At 39.1% G+C, this 20,857-nt stretch overlaps 1 protein-coding gene across 2 annotated transcripts; it reads right to left on the bottom strand.

The window, feature by feature from the left end:
- Window positions 1–372: 372 nt before the first annotated feature.
- On the bottom strand, window positions 373–5,971 carry LOC121996976 (phosphatidylinositol 4-phosphate 5-kinase 1-like). 2 transcript variants are annotated; one of them, XM_042551165.1, is made up of 9 exons: window positions 4,490–5,971; window positions 4,237–4,398; window positions 3,954–4,119; window positions 3,322–3,432; window positions 3,007–3,200; window positions 2,785–2,915; window positions 2,596–2,698; window positions 750–1,806; window positions 373–600 (listed from the first exon to the last, which is right to left on the bottom strand). In XM_042551165.1, the coding sequence occupies exons 1-8, from the start codon at window positions 5,668–5,670 to the stop codon at window positions 1,533–1,535; spliced, it is 2,322 nt and encodes a 773-aa protein (XP_042407099.1). In that variant the 5' UTR covers window positions 5,671–5,971; the 3' UTR covers window positions 373–600; window positions 750–1,532. The 2 variants fall into 2 exon arrangements, with proteins under 2 accessions (XP_042407099.1, XP_042407098.1); XM_042551164.1 differs by having other exon boundaries at window positions 373–582; window positions 4,490–5,950.
- Window positions 5,972–20,857: the final 14,886 nt, after the last annotated feature.

Genomic DNA, 20,857 nt, shown 5'->3' with positions numbered 1-20,857 from the left:
GTAGCTTAGGTTTTTATTATCAGACCAGATCCAAATTCCTCAATGGTTTATAAACAAATAAGGGATATTTGAATCAATAAGAGAATGAATTCTGTTACCTGCAATATGCATATGTTTTTCTCATAGTGGATGGCCACTTCGAACATCTAAATTATATTAAAAAAAACAAAAAAAAAACAACTAAGGATTAATAAATTGTTGTGGAAAAACAAAGATCCAAATATTTGTTCATACATGATATAATGTCAAGGTCACCCAAAACAAGTTTCATTCCTGTTGGGTGTTATTTACGTTCATTTTATTAATAATTATAAAAAAAATGGTAGGAAAGATCACTCTTTTATTTAATGAAAAATAGCACGATAGAATCCATAAACGCTGACACAATCTTTGACTTCAGTGATATTATTAAGTAATATTGTAAAGAGAAACTGGGACGAGGCAAGCACGGCAGAGTCCGACGTGCTGCCCACTTCATGCAACAAGAAGTAGTTTATTTTGATACACCAAATAATTAGCAGCCGTAGACAAGGTTTTACCTCTATGGAATCGCCAGTAGGTTGTAGTATGCATCCTTCACCTCTGCAAGCAACGTGGAAGCTGCAGCGTTAGATAAGACCAGTCAAAAAAATATATCGAATTAAAAAAAAAAAGAGAGAGAGAGAGAGAGATTGAGATGTGCAAAGGTACGCAAGAATGGCACATGGAGAGAGAGATGGTAACAAGAAAGAGAGATCTCATCAACTCACGCATCTTTGCTGTTGCACTTTTCTCTGCTTTTGATGCCGTTCCACTCCACTGTCTTTGGCTCCAATGCTCATAGCCTCTTACACTTCTAGTTTTCTCTTCTCAGAAGAGGATAGGGTAGAGGGTGAGAGTCTCTGCCAGCTTCTCTGCTTTGCCTGGAAAAGCTTGTAGGAATACATATGAAACAAACAGCAAACGATAACAGGAAACCAGTAAAATGATTATATAAAAGTCGGAATAAATTTAATCTATAAATATGTTCATGATCATCCTGTACATGCCTTATTGGATGCATTTCACAACTCTCAAGAGCATGATATATTTCCCTTTTTTTTTCAGTAAGCAAAAATTGTGGCCTTTCAAAATTCAGCCTCAAACAGATATGACCGACTGACTTCCATCTTAAAACAAATCACTCAAATTCAAGCTACGTACTCAGATCTGCATAGATGTCATGTTTGAGTCATAGGTAAGCCAACCTTCTTCAAAGCAATGTATCTGATAGGCAGCCAAAGCTGTATTTTGATTTGTAGTGGCTGTGTGTAAAATTAAGCTTCAAATGCCCACTTAGACACCAATCCACCATCATGGAAAATAAGAAGCTCTAAATTTTATTCATCATCAGTCTTCTATGTTGCAAGGAGATTTTTTACCTCTCACAAGTCAGCTGATAGCATTTCTTCAAATTCAGGTGTCATACTTGACTTGTGTTAACTTTTGAGAAAACTGCAGAGATGTTCAGCTTCCACAGATTTTTTTCCTCATATGATCGTGTTATTTTCAAATCAATCATCTTCTATGAAAATTCTCCTGATGAAATCTTGGAATCTCCTAGAGTAGAGCTTAGGATCCACTGCTGAGATGGAATTGGGATCTACTTGCAAGGATTTGTATGCATGCTCCAACTTCTTAGAGATATCATAGTCTTGGAGGATATCTATGATGCCAAAGTAGAGAATTACATTATGGATATAGTCATTGTGGATCGACATGGATCCACTTTTAGTCGTGCGCTCTGCTCTTGCGGGCATGTTAATGCCCAGCTGAAGTAAAGATTTCCTATGTGAAGAAAATAAATATAGACACGTCAGCTGTTAACACAAAATTTCAGATGTTGAAATTTAGACTAAGACGTCATAAGAATTAGAATGCATGCATAAGATCTAGACTTACATCTGCACGCTTTGTCATTTAATACATAGTTTTGAGGGCAAGATCTACCCTCCATGATTCCAGAAACAGAGAAAAAGATTGCAAACATCATTGAACTGAAACATACCTAAACATCATGAACTATCTTGACACTAGAAACAAACAGCCAGGGGCCCGAGCAATGCAATGCTCATCCTCTATTAGCACAATGGGAAGCAGCGGATCAACACGATAATTAAATGTAATGCAACGAAAATTGCCGTGTGGTATTGCTTTGTGAAGAAGATCAAAGAATAGCTAATTCTAAACAAATATTCTTTTCATGGAAATTGCAGTACGTTGGGAACTTTTTTTTTACACCCAGAATGATAAAGTTGGCTCAACAAGAATAATCATAGAAAAGAATAGACATGACCAGCTTCTTCAAGGCAAAGCACCTAGTTGAAACTTATCATTAGCAAACCTAGACAAATAATGATTTCTATAAGTTATTTCAAACATATTCCTCAAGGCCAAACCTCTCAAACACATACTTTGAGAGAAGGTATATGAAACCTATTTTCTACATAATTTCAATATAAGGAATCAATATCTTAGGCAAGGATAACTGCTTGTGCTTGATAGTAAACACATAATAACAATTCAATTAGTACAGAATATATTTTAATTGATCTTATGTTGATTGATAAGACATACCAGTCATCCCTTGTCGTATCCATATTCTGATGGCTAGACTTTGGGAATTGCAAGTCCGACCAAGCCACTAGATCTTGAAAAGAGTCACTCTTGCGATAAGCCTCTGAGAAAGGAATATTATTTTAGACTGAGCTGAATGCTCTATAAACTGCTTGATAGATATATCAAATTTTGAGAGAAATCACTTACTTGGAGGAGGAGAGCATGGTGATAGGGCAGTCCAGGATGGTGAAATGTCATCACAGAAGTGAATTCCTAATAGAAGACTATAATCCATAATACCCTCTGCTTCCAAGAATTCACAATCCCACTTGATTTGTCTGAAAGATAAGCAGACCTCATTAAATGATAGAAGGTGGGAATAGGTCAAAAAGCATATGTAAACTTGCTAGAGTTAGAAAGTTTACTTACTCTAGAAGCTTTAGGTACCATGACCTATGCAGTCGAAATGCATAATTAAGGTCAAGATCCTTCAGAGTCATCACCTCATCAATCTCTTCCTCAGCCTTACAAGTTGTTCGACCATAGGATGAACCTTTCAGGTCAAATCTTCTATGAATGTGGTATTCTGAGCAGAACAAATTGCTCATTACCACAAATCGTGTCTATTATCCAGGCAGGGGTAACCAAATTGGTAAGCTGATATTATCCTTCGGTAACAATTAAACAAGAAAAGAAGGCAGAAAGATTAAGTTATAGTGCAGAAACTTAAGCCAAATCACTTGCCTTTGGTGCACCAATTGGCTTCACACAATGCACACCACAGAACTTTGTGATCAATGAGTTTTTGTACATAGAAACTTGTTTGTAGTAACTTGGTAGCATCCTAAGAAGTACCTGAATAAAAAGTGTTAGAGAAGATTACGCCAACATCAGGATAAGAATATAATATTTCCCACAGAAGTGACTGTAAACGGGGTGGGTATTAACAAAAAAATCTAATAATTTCCCAATCATTAACAAACATATGATGACACCTTGCCTATCAACTGGATTTTCCTTGCATATCCACCACTAATTACTTTACAATTTATCACTCATGTTGACTGAAAGCAAGAATCCAGAGCTTAACAAACTAAAATTACCATATATAAATATGCATTACTCATAAATATAACCAAAACTCACAGGTCAATCTAATGAGTATATTGTGCCCATTCATTAATTTCAAACGAGAATAATAAGTATAGCAATAGAACACAATTTTCCTATTTCAATAGGCAACTATTAGATTGAGTCCTTCCATACCATTCTTACTTAAGTTGCATTCCTTTCCCGTGATGAATTCATATAGATAGAAGATAAGAAATACTTGGAAACACAAAATGAAATACCCAAAAGGAAATCTTTTATCTAACCTTCACTTCAGATTTTTTCACCGTCTTAATCATGAAGCGATCATCTTGGGTAAGGTAAAAGACACTCCCACTCTTTCCTGGTGAGGACAATTCCCTCAATGCATCATTTCCACATATACCTAGCATATAATCTGCTGGATCTACATTAAACAACTTCCTCAAGTGTCTGCAAACAGAACCAATAAAAATTACTCAGACAAAACAAAAGGACAAAAGTCAATCAAATTAGCAGGGGAAAAAAATCCAACAGATGCACTCTACAATTGCTTAGAATGAATATTACCTGAAAACCATGGGACAATAGTCCTTCCAACGGAACTCAACCGACTGATGGGGTGGAGTTGTCTTTGATCCTTCAGGCGGAAACCTTGTCCAAAACTTCTCCCTGGGGTCAAAATCCCCTGTTTTGAGCTCTCTCACTGAACCAGGCTTCCCAACAGAATAACTGAAAGAAAAGAAAATTGAACCAACAAAAGTTGATGTCATTCTTAAGGCCAGAAAATAGAGACCAACTAGCAAGATATCAAACCATCTACCTGATGCCCAATTGAAGGTTCAACATCAAATTGTAATTCTTATGGCCTTTAGATATAGTCAGCCCGGGCTTCTTTGGTTCTCTCGTTGACGAGAAACATGAGCTGCGCCGCTGCGGCATGGAACCAACTAGTGTGCCCTGAACGAAGGGAAGCCCATCCTTGTAGAGCATGACCGCCTCGATTGTGTCAACAATGTCACATGTAATATCTCCTGCTTCACCATCAGATTCCCAGATACATATCCTTGGGAAGTTTTTCTCCGTGGTGGAGCTCCTCCGTCCTAGCAGAGCTTCATCCACCGATGGCCTCTTCCTTGAACCGGGTACCAGTGACGGCAGCACGAAGGTTTCCTCCAAGGGGGAGAACGGGCTCCTTTTTCCGTTGATCTTTTTGCCACCGGAGAGAGCAGGGTAAAAGGTACCATTGATGCTCTTGAGATCGTCTTTGCTCCAGTTACCGACATAGCAGCTCCCGTCAGGCCACGTGAAAACACCGCTTCCTTTAGGCACGCCGTTTTCCCAAAGACCATCATAGCGGTTGCCATTCGCCCAGATAAACACCCCACGGCCGGAGATGACGCCGTTCCGCCATTCCCCGGCGTACTCGTTCCCAGTTCGCCACACGTACCTGCCTCGGCCCTCCTGGAGGTTGCGACGCCATCCACCCTCATAGTAGTCGCCATTAGCGTACCATTTACATCCGTACCCGTGTTTTCGGTCGGAGACCCAGAGACCGCGGTAAGTGTCGCCCTCTGATCCTGTGAACGTCCCAAACCCCTCCATACGACCGAAGCGGAAGTCACCCTCAAACGTCGCGCCGGAGTGCCACGAGAACTTGCCCTTCCCAGCGGCCTTCCCTCGCCGCCATTCACCATCATACATACAACCGTCCGCCCATAAATACTTCCCCCGTCCGTGGGGGTCGTTCCCGACGAAAGACCCAGTGTACATGTCCCCATTCTCCAGAACCTTCTCCACCACCACCAGTGCCGCCTCCTCGTCGGGCGGACCGAAGGCAGGAGCAACTCTCCTGCCCCCACCGCTCTGAGATCTACTCCTCGAGTAGTGGAACGCTTCAGCCGCGACCACAGAAGGGACAGCTACCACCACTGGCCTATCTCCCTCCGCAACCGTCGCGTCCGCCGCTCCATTGGCGTCTCCGCCACGCCCATGCCTCCTCATTCTCCGACGGAAAGGCCTAACCTCCCACAGCCAACCCCGGCATTCCTCTACTCCCCTTTTCCCTCCTCCGACCGACGGCGACTACTAGAGAAATCAAATCCGCCACAATTAAGAAACCCAAGGAGAAATCCCTAAACAGGAACTCCAACAAAGCAGATAAAGCAAAGAAGACGGAGGAGTGGAGAACAGAAGAGATCAAAGAGGAGAAGGAAGGGAAGGCCAGCGGAGGCTGTCCTCGCTGTGTTGTTTTGTTCTTTAGCTTTTGCTTTCCTCTACTCTGGCTTCGATTTGGAGGAGAGAGAGAGCATAGAGACCATTCTCGACACTTGGAATGACGAAATTACCCTTCTATTTCTTCGATGATTCCGAACGCCACCCTGTGAATGATCCAATGGACTCGTCGAACTGACGAGGAATCCGAAGGACGAATTAAACCCAGCGAATTACAGACTCTTTGCGTACGAGATTACCAAACTGCCCCCTCTCAATTAAACAGATCGCGGTCCCGTCACCGTGGACCTCATTCGGGTTGTTGGCGTCGCCCGACGCTGCAGTAGTCCCGAGATAATCACTAACTCCCACCGCTTTGGTTGCGTTATTCACCGTGTTTCGGGGAACGAGCGAAAACGGCCGTGTCGTAAGTTTGTCGTCCGTCATTGTGTTCTATGTCAGTGAAAAATAGCGAACGGTGATTCATAAATACGACTTTTCTAAGAGATGGTACAGTTAGTGAATGATTAATCTTTGATTAAGGCCATTTGGTAGGAAGTAGGAGAAGGACTCCATGGATGATATATTGAAATGTATCATTATTGGATATAAATAATGATTGGAACATCAATTATGTATGATCTTTGATACTATGTATCATCATTGGTTGGGTACATTTAGATACTAAATGGTTAATTTAGATTTGATGAGGAGGTTTTTAAGGATATAAATGAATCAAGTTGTTCATGAGTTATTTGAATCTTGATTAGATAAAAGCTCATTTGAATTCTTTTAATGAGACTTGTTAAGATAAACAAATCAAGTTCAAGCTTCATAATATTCGGCTCGTTTTATTAAAAATATTATATTTTTTAAAATATATAATTTAATTTTTAATGAATATTTAAATTTATAATTTATATTTATTAAATTTGTTTAGACTCGATAAAACCTCGAATAAGCTCGTGAGCCATGAATATATTCGTTAAATAAAACTTGAGCTCGATTCAATTATAATTGAGCCCAACTCAATATTCAAATATTCGGCTCGGTTCTTCAATTACGCCCCCCTAGAGGTATTAAAATGATTGAGAGATAGGAGAGAATTAAAGAATATTATTGGTGGATAATTGGAATTTTGAATTCGATCGGGATGATGATAGATGTAAAAAAAAAATATAGAAACGAAGCATATTTGAAATTTTATGATTTCAAAGTTTGCAACTTGTTAGGAGGAAAGAATATTCACCAAATTGCAGTTCGATATGTCGAAGATATTTTGAAATTATTTATCCATTATTTTGGATCACCAATTGTCTATTGTTAAAATTGGGCTTAGTGGGCTGGGTTGATGGTTACTGGGCTGCTATTTTAGTTGGTCGGGTGTCAAGATATAAGCCGGAAAAAGGCAAGCAGTGTCGGTCGGAAGCCTATAGAGAGCGGGGCCAGGGCTAACGGGAAGATCAAGAATGGCCGAGGGCAGCAAATCGAATGTGGCGGTTTCGCAGGTTTGGATCTGAGATGCGCGGAAGGAGCAGGTATTGACGATGATCGACGTTCGTCATCTTCCGCGGCTGCAAATGGATGTGGCTCGGCAAGTTTGCGACTCCATTGATGTTTCTGCTTCAGGTTTTCTCCGAGGGCCTGCATTTTTGAGGGAGAATGGTGGACAAAGTTCGAAATCGCACGTCGTCAGTAGCGATCGAAAGGCGCGGATGTCGATTGGAGATCGATTGCGTTTGAGGTAGGTTCTGAACTCTTCTTTTGAATCATTTCGTACGTCGATGATGGATTTGACGCCAGACGGCAGTTAGCCAAGAGATGGTGAAAACGGAACCGTAACGACTTTTGGTGTACGGGTTAGATGAGTGATTGCCGGCCCGGTCGGCTGGACGATTTGATAGCGAGTGGATTTCGGTAGGGTGATGAGAGTGATATGGTAGAGTTTAATCCATTCCGAATCTTTGTGCTCGGCTAGAGTGAGCTATTCGACGAGGTTAGTGGTGTAGGTGAGCTTTAGGTACTGGGTTGGCGGGGGAAGTTGTAAATGATCAGGTGTAGCCCTGGAAGAATATGACCAAAAGTAGATGATTTGAAAATCCTTCCTTCAAATTTAGGCCTGAGTACCCGGAGAACTGAAATAGAAGGGAAAGAAAGGGAATGAGGAAAAGAAAATGAGTAGGAAACGATGATAGGAATAAAGATTTATTTACCAGATAAAAAGAAGGGAAAGAATTTGAAAAAAAACTAAAATTACCTTTTATTCTCATCTTGTCCCTCAATTAGATTTTGGCCTCTCACTTGAAAACCACATCCTCAATTAGATTCTATCCCTATGAGTATGGTGCAGTGGTAAAGTACTCAATGGAACAATAAGAGGACAGAGTTCGAATTCCAAATGAAACAAATATCTTGGAGGTCGACTTCTGAGTGTGTATAAGTCGTGTTTCAGATTTACCCAGTAGGCAAACTAGGAGAGAAAACTATCTACCTCTAGCATTAGTCTGGCTAAGTCTGAAATACAAAGGCCTCATCTAGGTTGGCTCTCATGATAGCACCTAGCTCACCTATTATGCCTCTCTGCCCTTCTTGCTAAGATCACTCAAGTGGATATGATGAAGATGGAGGAGTTATCCCAGCCAAGGTTCCTTTAAAGATCATTGTATGGCTTCTATGATTCTATATAATTGTAAAACGAGATATAAGAAGAATGACTAAAATGTATATACTACATATATCTTTTATTTTACTTCTTATTATTAAATCCAACATCATCTCAACCGGTGTCTGTACAAAGTGTCTAGTTAACTATATGAATCTTAATTTTGCACTAAACTCTACACATCTTTATGCATGTTCATGTCATCTCATCATATTTTTATTTCTTTTATAATTTATTAGAGCTTCACTTAGTGGCTACTATTAGGTTATGCCTACAAATCTAATGTTAGTTACATCAAAATTTCATAGCAAATATAGACGGGAATTCAATGGAGAAAGTAACACGTTCATACAAGATCATCTATATTATTGTTTCTGTTAGAAGCTCTAAGTGCATCATAGCCCATGGACTAGAAAAGAAAGGTGCCTTTTTTTCCCCTTGTATACCTATGATTTTTACGATTGTTGACTGTTTTATTTTGGTAGTTTCTGCAACTATCTGGATCATATGTATTTGCGCAAAATACCTTGTGAGATACTATTATGCCCCTTAGATATGAATCACGTAATGGGGCGGTTTACCAGCTAATCGGCAGGATCAAACTTCGTCTTCTTGGTTTTACGACCTTGATGGTCTATGGTGGTATAGAGAGTTTGAAGCTCGCGGGGGATTAGAGAACCTCTTGATCTATGAATTTGATTTCATTTTTGTAAACTCAATCATAATATTTATTGCATTATTCCAGCCATTTCAATACAACTCTTGACGTTCCTTCCCGACGAAGGAAGAAAACAACCACCGAATAAGAAATGTTTATTCTTACCAAAAATAAAAAGATACTAGACTCAATTTTACTATTGAAAATAAAGATACTTGACTCAATTCTCTTGATATGCATCCTTTTTTCTAAATCTGCCATATGTGTATCTCTTGTATTTGATGGGCTCCATATTCTCTTTTGCTGCATGGGCTTGATCTATGACATTACTCCCTATCTGAGAAACGGGTTTGTCCACAAACATGAATGATGGGTTGTTGGTTGCTACTGGGAAAACCTAATGGTTCCACTGTACAAAAATTTTGTACAAAGGTCTGAACCTTTTCCTAGCTACCATGTGTTCTTTTAAATTAAACTTGGATCGCCTGCGGAACTTAACACGTTTGATCCAAAGTTTAATCTATTTGTTCTTTTAGGTTTAGACTTGGATCTCCTGCGGAACTTAACACGTTCAATCCAAATCACCTAGGTTATTAATTCCATTAAATATTAATTTCCAAAATTGGCTTCCAGAACTGCATGGCGAGGCACATGACCTTCTTGGATATGGGAACAACCACCACCGCCTGGACAAAGTCTTTTAAGGAAAGCTAATATTTAATTTCCTTAAATAACTTTAGGTCAACCGAAAAAAACAATCAAATCACAAGGAAAAGAAAAACAAAGAACATAACATCGAAAACAAATTCGAAATACTAGAATCGCATGCCTCTTGTATTTGGTATTTTTCACATGAAGATAAAACTAGTATGATGCGGAAATAAAATACTAGTATACCTTTTCTTTTGCAAGCAAAAACCTCTAGGTCTTCTACCGTATTCCTCTTCTAACCTCGGACGTTGTGTGGGCAACGGTCTTCCGAAATGAGAAACCACCAAAGCACCTTCTTCTCCTCCTTGCAAGGTTCGGCCAAATCAAGTGCACCTCCAAGGAAGAAGAGAAACAACCAACCAAGCTCAAGGGATGAAAGTTTTCTCTCCTTCTTCTCCAAGCTAGAAACCGGCCACCACTTAATCTCCAAGAGCAAGGGGAATTTCGGCCACAAAGATGGAGAGAAGAGAAAGGATGAGGCCGGCCACACCAAGGAAGAAAAGAGGGAGAATAATAATAAAAGTTTTGTGTCATGAAGATACCCCAACCCCCTCTTTTATAATCCTTAGCTTTGGTAAATAAGGAAATTTAATTACAATAAAATTTCCTTTTCCTTGACATGAATTAATTAAGAAAAATTAAACAAAAATTTCCTTAACCTTCATGTCATGACCGACCACATCAATAAGAGCAAACAAGGCAATTTCAATCAACAATTAAAATTCCTTATTTGTCTTCGGAAATTTTAAAAAATAAAATTTTCCTTTAAAATCCCTTCATGGTTGATAAAAAGAAATTTCTATAATTTTAATTTTTCTACATGCGAATAATTTATAAAGAAGAAAAATAAAATATCTTTCCAATCTACAAATAAGGAAAGAGATCTAATCTCTTTCTTTAATCTTTTGTAGATCCTTTTAAAAGAGATATTTTAATTTTAAATCTCTCCAATAAATTATATCTTTCACATAAGAAAAATTTAAAATTAAAATTCTTTTTAATTTAATGGGGGCCGACCACCTAAACTTGGGTTTAAGCTTAGGCTGGCCACCCATGAACCAAGGCTTGGCCGGCCCTAGCTTGATCCACAAGCTAGCTTGGTCGGCTCCTACATCATGGGTATGAAGGTGGGTATAGGTGGGTATAGTACTCTATAAATAAGAGGCTACGATAGGGACTGAGAGTAAATTAAGCATCCCGTGTTCGCCCCGAACACACAAGTTAATTTTATCAATAATAATTCATTCCACTAGAGAATTATTATTGAACTACCGCACCAATCCCAAATTACATTTTTGGGCTCCTTTTTATTATGAGTGTGTTAGTCTCCCTGTGTTTAAGATGTCGAATGTCCACTAATTAAGTGAGTTACTGACAACTCATTTAATTAATATCTTAATCCAAGAATAGTACCACTCAACCTTATCGTCATGTTGGACTAAGTCCACCTGCAGGGTTTAACATGACAATCCTTATGAGCTCATCTCGGGGACATTATCAACCTAGATGTCTAGGACACAGTTTCCTTCTATAATCAATAACAGACACTATAAGTGATATCATTTCCCAACTTATCGGGCTTATTGATTTATCGAACTAAATCTCACCCATTGATAAATTAAAGAAATAAATATCAAATATATGTGCTTGTTATTATATTAGGATTAAGAGCACATACTTCCATAATAACTGAGGTCTTTGTTCCTTTATAAAGTCAGTATAAAAGAAACGACCTCTAATGGTCCTACTCAATACACTCTAAGTGTACTAGTGTAATTATATAATTAAGATAAACTAATTCCTAATTACACTACGACCTTCCAATGGTTTATTTCTTTCCATTTTGGTCGTGAGCTACTGTTTATAATTTATAAGATACTGATAACATCATCTTCTGTATGTGGCACCACATACTATGTTATCTACAAAATAAATTAATTGAACAACTACAACTAAATGTAGACAATTTGACCAAATGTGATTCTTTATTCAAAATAAATGTTTACAAAAGCTTAGGCTTTCAGTATACACTCTAACATGAGTAACGTTCCATGATAGTCATTGCATCTTCCCATGAAGCCTCGGCAGGGGATAAGCCCTCCCAATGAACCATAATTTGGGAGCGTCCACGGTGTGAGCAATAGTCAAGAACAGCCAGAGGAGAAGGAATGTAATATTCCTGATGTATGAGTGGAAGAGTGGGGAAGCTAGGGATGTTGCCATGATATTTCTTCAAAGAGGACTCATGAAAAATCATGTGGAGCTTTGTGTGGTTTGACATGTTTATTCTTACCAAAAATAAAAAGATACTAAACTTAATTCTACTGAAAATAAAAGATACTTGACTTAATTCTCTTGGTATGCATCATTTTTTTTCTAAATCTGTCGTACGTGTATCTCTTATATTTGATGGGCTCCAAATTCTCTTTGTTAAATGAGCTTGGTCTATAACATTATTCCCTCTCTGAGAAATAGGTTTGTCCACAAACATGAATGATGGATAACGTTCCATGATAGTTATTGCGTCTTCCCATGAAATCTCGGGGGATAAGCCCTCCCAATGAACTAGAATTTGGGAGCGTCCACGGTGTGAGCGATAGTCTAGAACAGCCAGAGGAGAAGGAATGTAATCTTCCTGATGCATGGGTGGAAGAGTGGGGAAGCTAGGGATGCTGCCATGACATTTCTTCAAAGAGGACACATGAAAAACTATGTGGAGCCTTGCGTGGTTTGACAATTGGAGTTTGTAAGTGACGTGACCCATGTAGTCAATGATTTTAAAAGGCCTATAAAAGCGAGGAGAAAATTTTGAACGGTTATTGGACCCCAAACTTACTTGGCAATAAGGCTGAAGCTTTAGCAACACCATATCTCCTATCTCTAACTGATGTTCCCGTAGATTCTTCATAAGTTGTTCCCAAGTCTGTAGCTCCTGATCTACTGCAGTACGAGCCAAATATGATAATAGGTGTGGAGGTTATCACCCAAACACGACCCTGAAGGGGGTGGCCTTAGGGACATGTGATAGTCAGTATTATAACAAAATTCTACCCAAAAAATATAATATACCCATTTCTTTGGAAATTCTCCCATGAAACAACGCAAATACATCTCAATTACCCGGTTCATGGCTTTGGTTTGGTCGTCTGATTGCGGATGGTAAGTGGATGAGAAGCAAAGTTGTGTCCCACTAAGGTGAAATAGCTCCTTCCATAAAGAACTAGTGAAGGTTGCATCACGGTGATTTCTGCAAGATCATGAAGCTTAAAATGTTATTAAAGAAAATTCGAGCCACCTTCACAGCCGTGTATGGATGTGATAAAGGGATGAAATGAGAATATTTAGAGAAGTGATCCACAACCACAAACAATATAGTTTTACCTTGAGATAGAGACAACTCGTCAATAAAATTCATGGAAATGTTCGACCGCACTTGGTGAGGAACTGGCAAGGGTTGTAGTAATCCCGCGGGTTTCAAATGCTTCACTTTATTGGGTAGGTAAATTAGACACACACAAACGTGTGAACCTGCGTTGTTTCATCCCGGGCCAATAGAAATCTCGTGTAATTCGATATAACATTTTCTAATATCCTTTGTGAAACTCATCATGTATCATGACTAGTATTCTAGAAGTGAGTAGATGCAACAGGGAGATAGATTCTACCTTTGAAGAATTAAATCCCTTCCTTGTATTCCATGCGACCTTTACCTCGTTGTACCTCCTGAATAAGGTGTTGAATTTCTAGGAAAGTAGAGTATTCAAACCATATGTCCTCTGTTAAATTCAATTTAGGCATGGAGATGGCGGTCAATTGACCATTACTGCTATCACGACGAGAAAGTGCATATGCTGCCATATTATTTCAGCTTACTTGATATTTGATGAGAAAATCAAAACCCAGAACCTTACTAATCCAATGTTGTTGAGGTGATGCGGTAATCCGTTGTTCCAATAAAAATTTTAGATGATGAACTCTTTTTCATAAGCTGGGAGCTTCTTGTGTCATTGGGCCAAGGGACAGTTGAAAAAAGCAATGGGGCACCCTTCTTGCTGGAGAAATGCACTGATACCCATATTCGTGGCATCACAATCCACCATGAAAGACTTCGAGAAATTGGGCATGGCAAGTACTGGTGTGGAAGTAAGAGCAATCTTTAGCTTTTGGAACGTCAATTCCGCCGTCTCATTCCATTCAAAAGAATTCCTTCGCAAGAGGCCAGTTAGTGGGGACGCCAACACTCCATAACCTTGGAAAAATTTTTGGTAGTACCCGTGAGCCCAGAAAACCATGAAGGGCACGAAGAGTAGTGGGTTGTGGCCAATGGAGGATTGCTTCAATTTTGCCATTATTGACGGCTACCCTTAAACGAGAAATGATGTGACCGAGATAGGTGATTTTCGTCCGAGTAAATAAACACTTAGAATTTTTTAAGAAGAGGTGTTGTTGCTATAATATTTCAAAAACGAGCTATAAATGATGGAGATGTTCCTCCCAAGGAGCATGGCAAACCAAGATATCATCAAAGAAGACAAGTACAAATTTCCTCATAAAATCGCCAAAGATATTATTGATGAGAGCTTGAAAAGTCAAGGGGGCCTTGGCGAGTCCGAAGTGCATTACTATGAACTCAAAATGGTCGTGGTCATTACAAAAAGTCGTCCGTCATAGGAATATTGGTCGGTTCCATTTGGATATGGTGATATCCGAATCTGAGGTCCAACTTAGTAAAATAAAAGGATCCATGTAATTCATCAATGACACGTGGATAGGAAACGTTTTTTTGATTGTCATTTCGTTGGGAGCCCTATAATTCACACAAAAGTGCCATGTATCGTCTGCTTTTTTTCACCAATAAATTCGACGAAAAGAAAGGAGATGTGCTTTGTCTAATCAGGCCCTTGGCAATCATGTCATTGCATTAATGCTCGATTTCATCTTTCTGCACATGGGGGTATCTATAAGGACACACCACAATGGGATTGGTACATTGTTCAAGTAAAATTTTGTGGCAACACTTGCGGAAAGGTGGAAGGTAGCTAGGTTCCTCAAAAATTACAATATCTTTTTCGTCGTGGTTTCTTTTCATGAATTTTTGGGACAGTAGCTGTTGCGAGGGAGGCCACTTCCGCTATTAGAGTAGCACCCGATCCTTGTAAATAAATGGTGTTGCCAGCATGTTGAAAGCTCATGCGCATCTGGGAGAAATCCCAAAGGATGAGACCAAGGGTGTGAAGCCAATTTACTCCCAACAGTATTCCAATGTCTCCCAATGGTAGAATGAAGAATTCTACATTAATTTGTGATCATCCAAATGGATTAGGACGTTGCAGACCCCAAGACATTGTAGTCGTCGCCATTAGCTACTGCCACCCAAAGCATAGGACGTTTGTCAATAGGTAAGCCCAAGATGGATGCAAGTGCTGAATTTAGAAAGCAATGAGTACTTCACAAATCGATGAGGACCAGCAAGGGGGTGTGGTTAATTTGTCCTTGAATCCACATGGGTTGAGGAGCATGAGTGCCGATGATTGCGGTGGCCGATGATCGCATTGAGGGAAATTTCAACATCATTGACGTGGTCCTGTTCATCAGAATCTTCTAATCCCTCAAGCCAAAAAAAAAAAAGATATTTGCAATGGCGACCGGGAGTGTAAAGTTCGTTGCAATTAAAACAAAGGCCCTTTTCTGCCCGATTTAATCGTTTGATAAATGGTTGCTTTGGTGGATGGATGGGGGCGCACCGCGGTGTGACGATCGATCCAAATCATTTCGAGCGGAATTCATAAAGACGGGTAAAACTCATAATCAATGTGAGATTTCTGGGTGGTTAAGCTCGACTTCCACATCAATGTGATCTTGGAAGCCTGTTAATGAATATTTGCACTTCTTGTTATGAGGTTAAGGAACTCGCTTGTGTCGTCAATTGTTTAAACTTTTACTGGTGACTCCATGGATCCTGATCGTTGAAGTTTTGCAAGCTCGTCCAATTTGTTGTTGTGAATAGGTAGCCCAAACCTCAAATTACTCTAATCTTTAAATTCCTTCCATTGAATATGAGGTCGATCGCATTCTAGTTTGATGAACCATAGTTGGTCATCTCCCTCAAGATGGAACAAGGCTAGGCCAACCTTTTCTTCCTTCGACGTGCGTTGATGGTGAAACAATGGTCGCAACGATTGAGTCATCCCAAAGGATCAGACTAACCATCATAACGTGGGAAATCCAATTTCAAATATCGTGGTATATATATGAAAATCCCTCCTCATGGCTACGATACCTTTTCAAGCGGTGCCCTTATGGGTCGGGATGGTTGTTGCTCTCTTCACCCGGATGGTTGTTGTGCAAGTGTAGTTTAGAAAAGTTTTTCGGCAATTCCTCTAGTTGAGCATGGATGAGCTTCTGTCATTTTTCATTGCCAGTTTTGTCCTCGTAAATTTTGAGAAACACATCAAAGCGTTGTTGAAGTGCTTGTGAGTCACCCATTACGACGAGCTCTGATACTAATTTGTTATGCGCCTTGGATATGTATCATGTAATGGGACGGTTTACCGGCTAATCGACGGGATCAATCTTCGTCTTCTTGGTTTTATGACCTTGACGGCCTTGACGGCCTATGGTGGTAGGGAGAGTTTGAGGCTCGTGGGGGATTAGAGAACCTCTCGATCTATGAATTTGATTTCTTTTTTGTAAACTCAATCATAATCTTTATTGTATTATTTAAGCCATTTAAATACAACTTTTGAAGTTCCTTCCCAACGAAGGAAGAAAACAACCACCGAATAAGAAAGGGATGCTGCCATGATATTTCTTCAAAGAGGACACATGAAAAACCATGTGGAGCTTTGTGTGGTTTGACATATTTATTCTTATCAAAAATAAAAAGATACTAAACTTAATTCTACTGAAAATAAAAGATACTTGATTTAATTCTCTTGATATGCACTCTTTTTTTTTTTTTAAATCTGTTGTGTGTGTATCTTTTGTATTTGATGAGCTTCAGATTCTCTTTTGTTGCATGGGCTTGGTCCATAACATATACATTTGGGACTTGATTATAAAGAAAAATTGGGTAAAAATGGCTTTTTTAGGAAGGACTTATGTGGACATTGATTTTATAGATGCTCCTGGCCTATGAGAAGTGTGCTGGTTACAGACGAATGCTGTGCTTTGCGAATTGTCTTATAGAAATGTTTGCTTAACCAAAATGAGGCATTATACGCGGCATCAATAAGGCTTATATTAGATGCATGAGGTACAGTCAAGCCTGTTCAGCTATACGGGACTATATTTGCTACTTGAACACTAACTAGCTTGAAAGATATGATTAATGGTTTGAAACAATAGAAAACACCATTGAAGTCAGCTTAAAAGTGTGACCAACAGGTTTTATAGAATCATTGATGGAAATCCTCGATTTTCTTGCCATTCTTATGTTCTGTAGTGTCACAATTGTAATGGATTATATTTCCTGGGAATAGGAGGAATCAAATAACCTCTATATATTTGATATCCTTCTGCTGCCCGATATGGAGAAGATTATTTAGTGCGTTAAGGGTTTGGGAAAATAAAAAACATGGATATGCACAATGTTTGAGATATCTTTGTGGTGGAAGAGAATACTTTGAGGAATAGAGCAGAAATGTAAGATCCTTTTTGGGGATTTTCTCAAAATATTGAAGATATTTGTGTAAATTGAAAGAGCTTGCAAAATTTGAAATTGATTTCATTAACTGCACTTGTCTTGTAATTTTAATCTCCAACCAGCTACTGGATAACTCCATACATTTTGGTTCAATTGGACCATGGTGAATCCCCTCGGCAGGTGCAGCATGCCTGAATGCAGGAATTCTCGCCCATGGCTGTATTCTTCTAAATTTGAATTGCTAGCTAATCATGGGCATCAGTGAAGTCACTGCACCGGAGGGAACTGTCTTATTGCAGGAACTGTGCATATAACAAGAAAGCTTAGGAAGACATTCAATAGGTGGTCTGATGGTCTCATAAGGTACAGGTGTATTCAGATTGCAGGGTTGAACTACTAGTATTAAGTGTCAGGTGCCATGAAAGGTAGGATTTTTGTTCTCTGAAATTGAATGCTAGAAAATGATTTCTACTGAGTTGTGTATTCTACGGAAATAACTGGTTGGTAGCTGATGCCCTTTCCTATAAATGTGATATGGTAGGTGAAATCAATCTTTTTTCTGTGTATATTTCTCAGTGAAGTTCCAGAATTAATTGATGTAGATGGAGTGAAATGCCCTTATGATTAATTATGGGTATCATCTGGTTCAGGCGTAGAGAGGGTATGAGAATAGAAATATACGCTTGTATATGAGATGTCTGTGGATAATATACTAGTGAGATACTTTCTCAAGAGTCGAGACTGAATACAATGGGAGAGTTGATTAGGACAACCTGTGATGGGCATGGTTATTGTTGAAGTTTGATCTCGTATGAGCATGTAAAGAACATTGCATGATTTCTCTCTGACATGAATATTTCTGAATTCCTTCCATTACTTGGATGTTTTCATTGATTATAGAGAGTGACGTTGACCATCATAATCTGCTCAAAAACGCATTGTTAATTTTTTTTATCTTTTATTATGTTGAAAAGTAATAGAAATGTTATCTGAATTTAGGTCTTCTTTATCTATTCTGTCATTGACTTGTTTTTTTGCCTCTGCACTTTCTTGTTTCCTTCTAAACTCGTGTATAATCATGTTACAGTGAAGCTTACTGCAAAAGATTCAGACAGTCTCAATTTGATTAATACTTGTTGCTTGAGCTATTGATCCTAGCAAATTTTATTAGGAAAAATACTATCTGATTTGATAATAAATCTACAGATGGAGGCAGGCACATTCTATCTCTAAAACATTTGAATGATCCTTGCTAGTATTACCATGTGGATTTTTTAGGGTATGGTTCTTGATTTTTTAGTAATATATGTTCTGTATAATTAGACAAGTCTCATGTTATTAGGCATTTTTGTTTTTATAAATTTTTAAAACGTGCTTAAATCTGCATGGATGCTGTGGAGATTCTTATGAAAGGGTGGTGGCACTACGACAACTTGTCTAAATCAGGTAAAAGGTATCTTTTCAGGAACTTTCACATGGTGCTTTCCATCTTACGAATTGACTTGCTTGGTACTTCCAGTTTTATAGGAATCTCGGTTTTACCAGCTATTTAAGTTTTGCTGCCAAGCTTTTGCTGTTTTACTACAGAGATTTTTTTTTTAGAGCGATTGCACCAAGAGAGCCCTAGTAATTCCCATATAATTCCAAATTTATGTTTCCCCTAGCATAGCGCCCCCTCGGTTGAACAGATAAAAATACTCTCAGCTTGAATTCCCCAAGCTTGGGACAGTGCAGCAGATGTTGCTGGTATTGCCGTTGCCTTGGGAGAGTCCATTGCCGAGGTCAAGGGCATTGCCTCTGTTTGTTGCTATGGACGACCTCTAGTGTCGTCCATGCAAACTGCTGGATAAGATCTATCATCAATGCCATATGCGAGGGAATCCATTCATGTGGATTGTAATTTATGATCAATTTCAGCCATTTTCTGGTCGTTGTATGAGGTCTGCAGCCAAATAGCGAGAGTGACTTGCCATCGGTACTATGTTGGGTTTCATGACGTACATCTGGCACGTGCCAAGAGCACTGGCAGCTTCTTGTGTGTCCGCTTCTACATCCCAATGCCAATTCAAGCGTCGGTTGACTATTCTTGGGTTCAACTATTCTTCTTAGTTCCAACATTGTGACTCACTCTAACTTATATTAGGTTCCGACATGATTGACTCCCCATGAATGGCATTGATGATGGTTCTTATCATGCAGATGGTGTTAGCAATGGCAACTAGGGGTTGCACGCACTTGACCTCGGCGATAGACCCCTTGCAGTGGCAGTGCCGTCATCAAGGGGATTTCAAGAGAATATTTTAGTCCATTCGGGGCCTTATCTGGTGGGAATCCGACTTGGGAATCCTCTATGGCATCCTCTTTTTTCATTGGATGACTGGTAATGTCAATGCTCCTTTTTTTTTAGGTTTAATTTTTGACTGAATATCAGTGTGAATACTTTTTGCTCCATCAATAAGACCTTCATTATCTTTGCATTATTTCCTGTTCATCATCGATTTCTTTCTTCATTGATTCTTGTCTATGCATGAGAAAGCAATGATAGCCTTAGAGTATCATAGGCTTCTGGATATGCTGCATAATGCGATTAATCCTGGTAGTCTTTCACAATTTTGATTCGTGTCTATGAATGAGAGAGCAATGATAGCCTTAGTATCATAGGCTTCTGGATATGCTGCTTAATGCGGTTAATCCTGTTAGTCTGTCACAATTTTGATTCGTGTCTATGCATGAGAAAGCAATGATAGCCTTAGGTATCATAGGCTTCTGGATATGCTGCTTAATGCGGTTAATCCTGGTAGTCTGTCATAATTTGTTGTTTCTCAGTAAACGAGTGTTGTAAAATTTGTATATAGTTAGCACACACGTAAGCAGAATATGCAATCTGGCTGAATTAGAGTTGCTAAATATCCATTTTCCTTGTTCTGTACTCTGCTCGTAATGCAACCACATGCGTTCCTTTCAATCACAGAGTGGCATGCCCACATTCACATACTTGCATGTATGCGACTCTCATGGGCTTGTGATCATCTACTATCATGCAGATTAACTCAATTCAATCTGTCGACCTACACGCAATTGCAATTCAGACAGTTCATCCTCCACACATTGTCCCTTGTTGGTCCTCCGTACCATCATCGTGAACCCAAGTGCTTGACAACATGCAAGCAACATGGCTTTATGACCGCATTAAAAAAAATATTGAAACAGATAACATCAAATTTGGATGACCAAGCTAGTTTTATAGAAATTTTTTACTGGCCGTCGGGGAAAATTGAAAAGTGCTCGTGGCCCGAAAGTC

The sequence above is a fragment of the Zingiber officinale genome, chromosome 6A (assembly GCF_018446385.1).
Source record: "Zingiber officinale cultivar Zhangliang chromosome 6A, Zo_v1.1, whole genome shotgun sequence".
Classification (NCBI taxonomy): domain Eukaryota; kingdom Viridiplantae; phylum Streptophyta; class Magnoliopsida; order Zingiberales; family Zingiberaceae; genus Zingiber; species Zingiber officinale.
The sequence above is the reverse complement of the archived record's forward strand: the minus strand, read 5'-3'. Positions and strand labels throughout refer to the sequence as shown.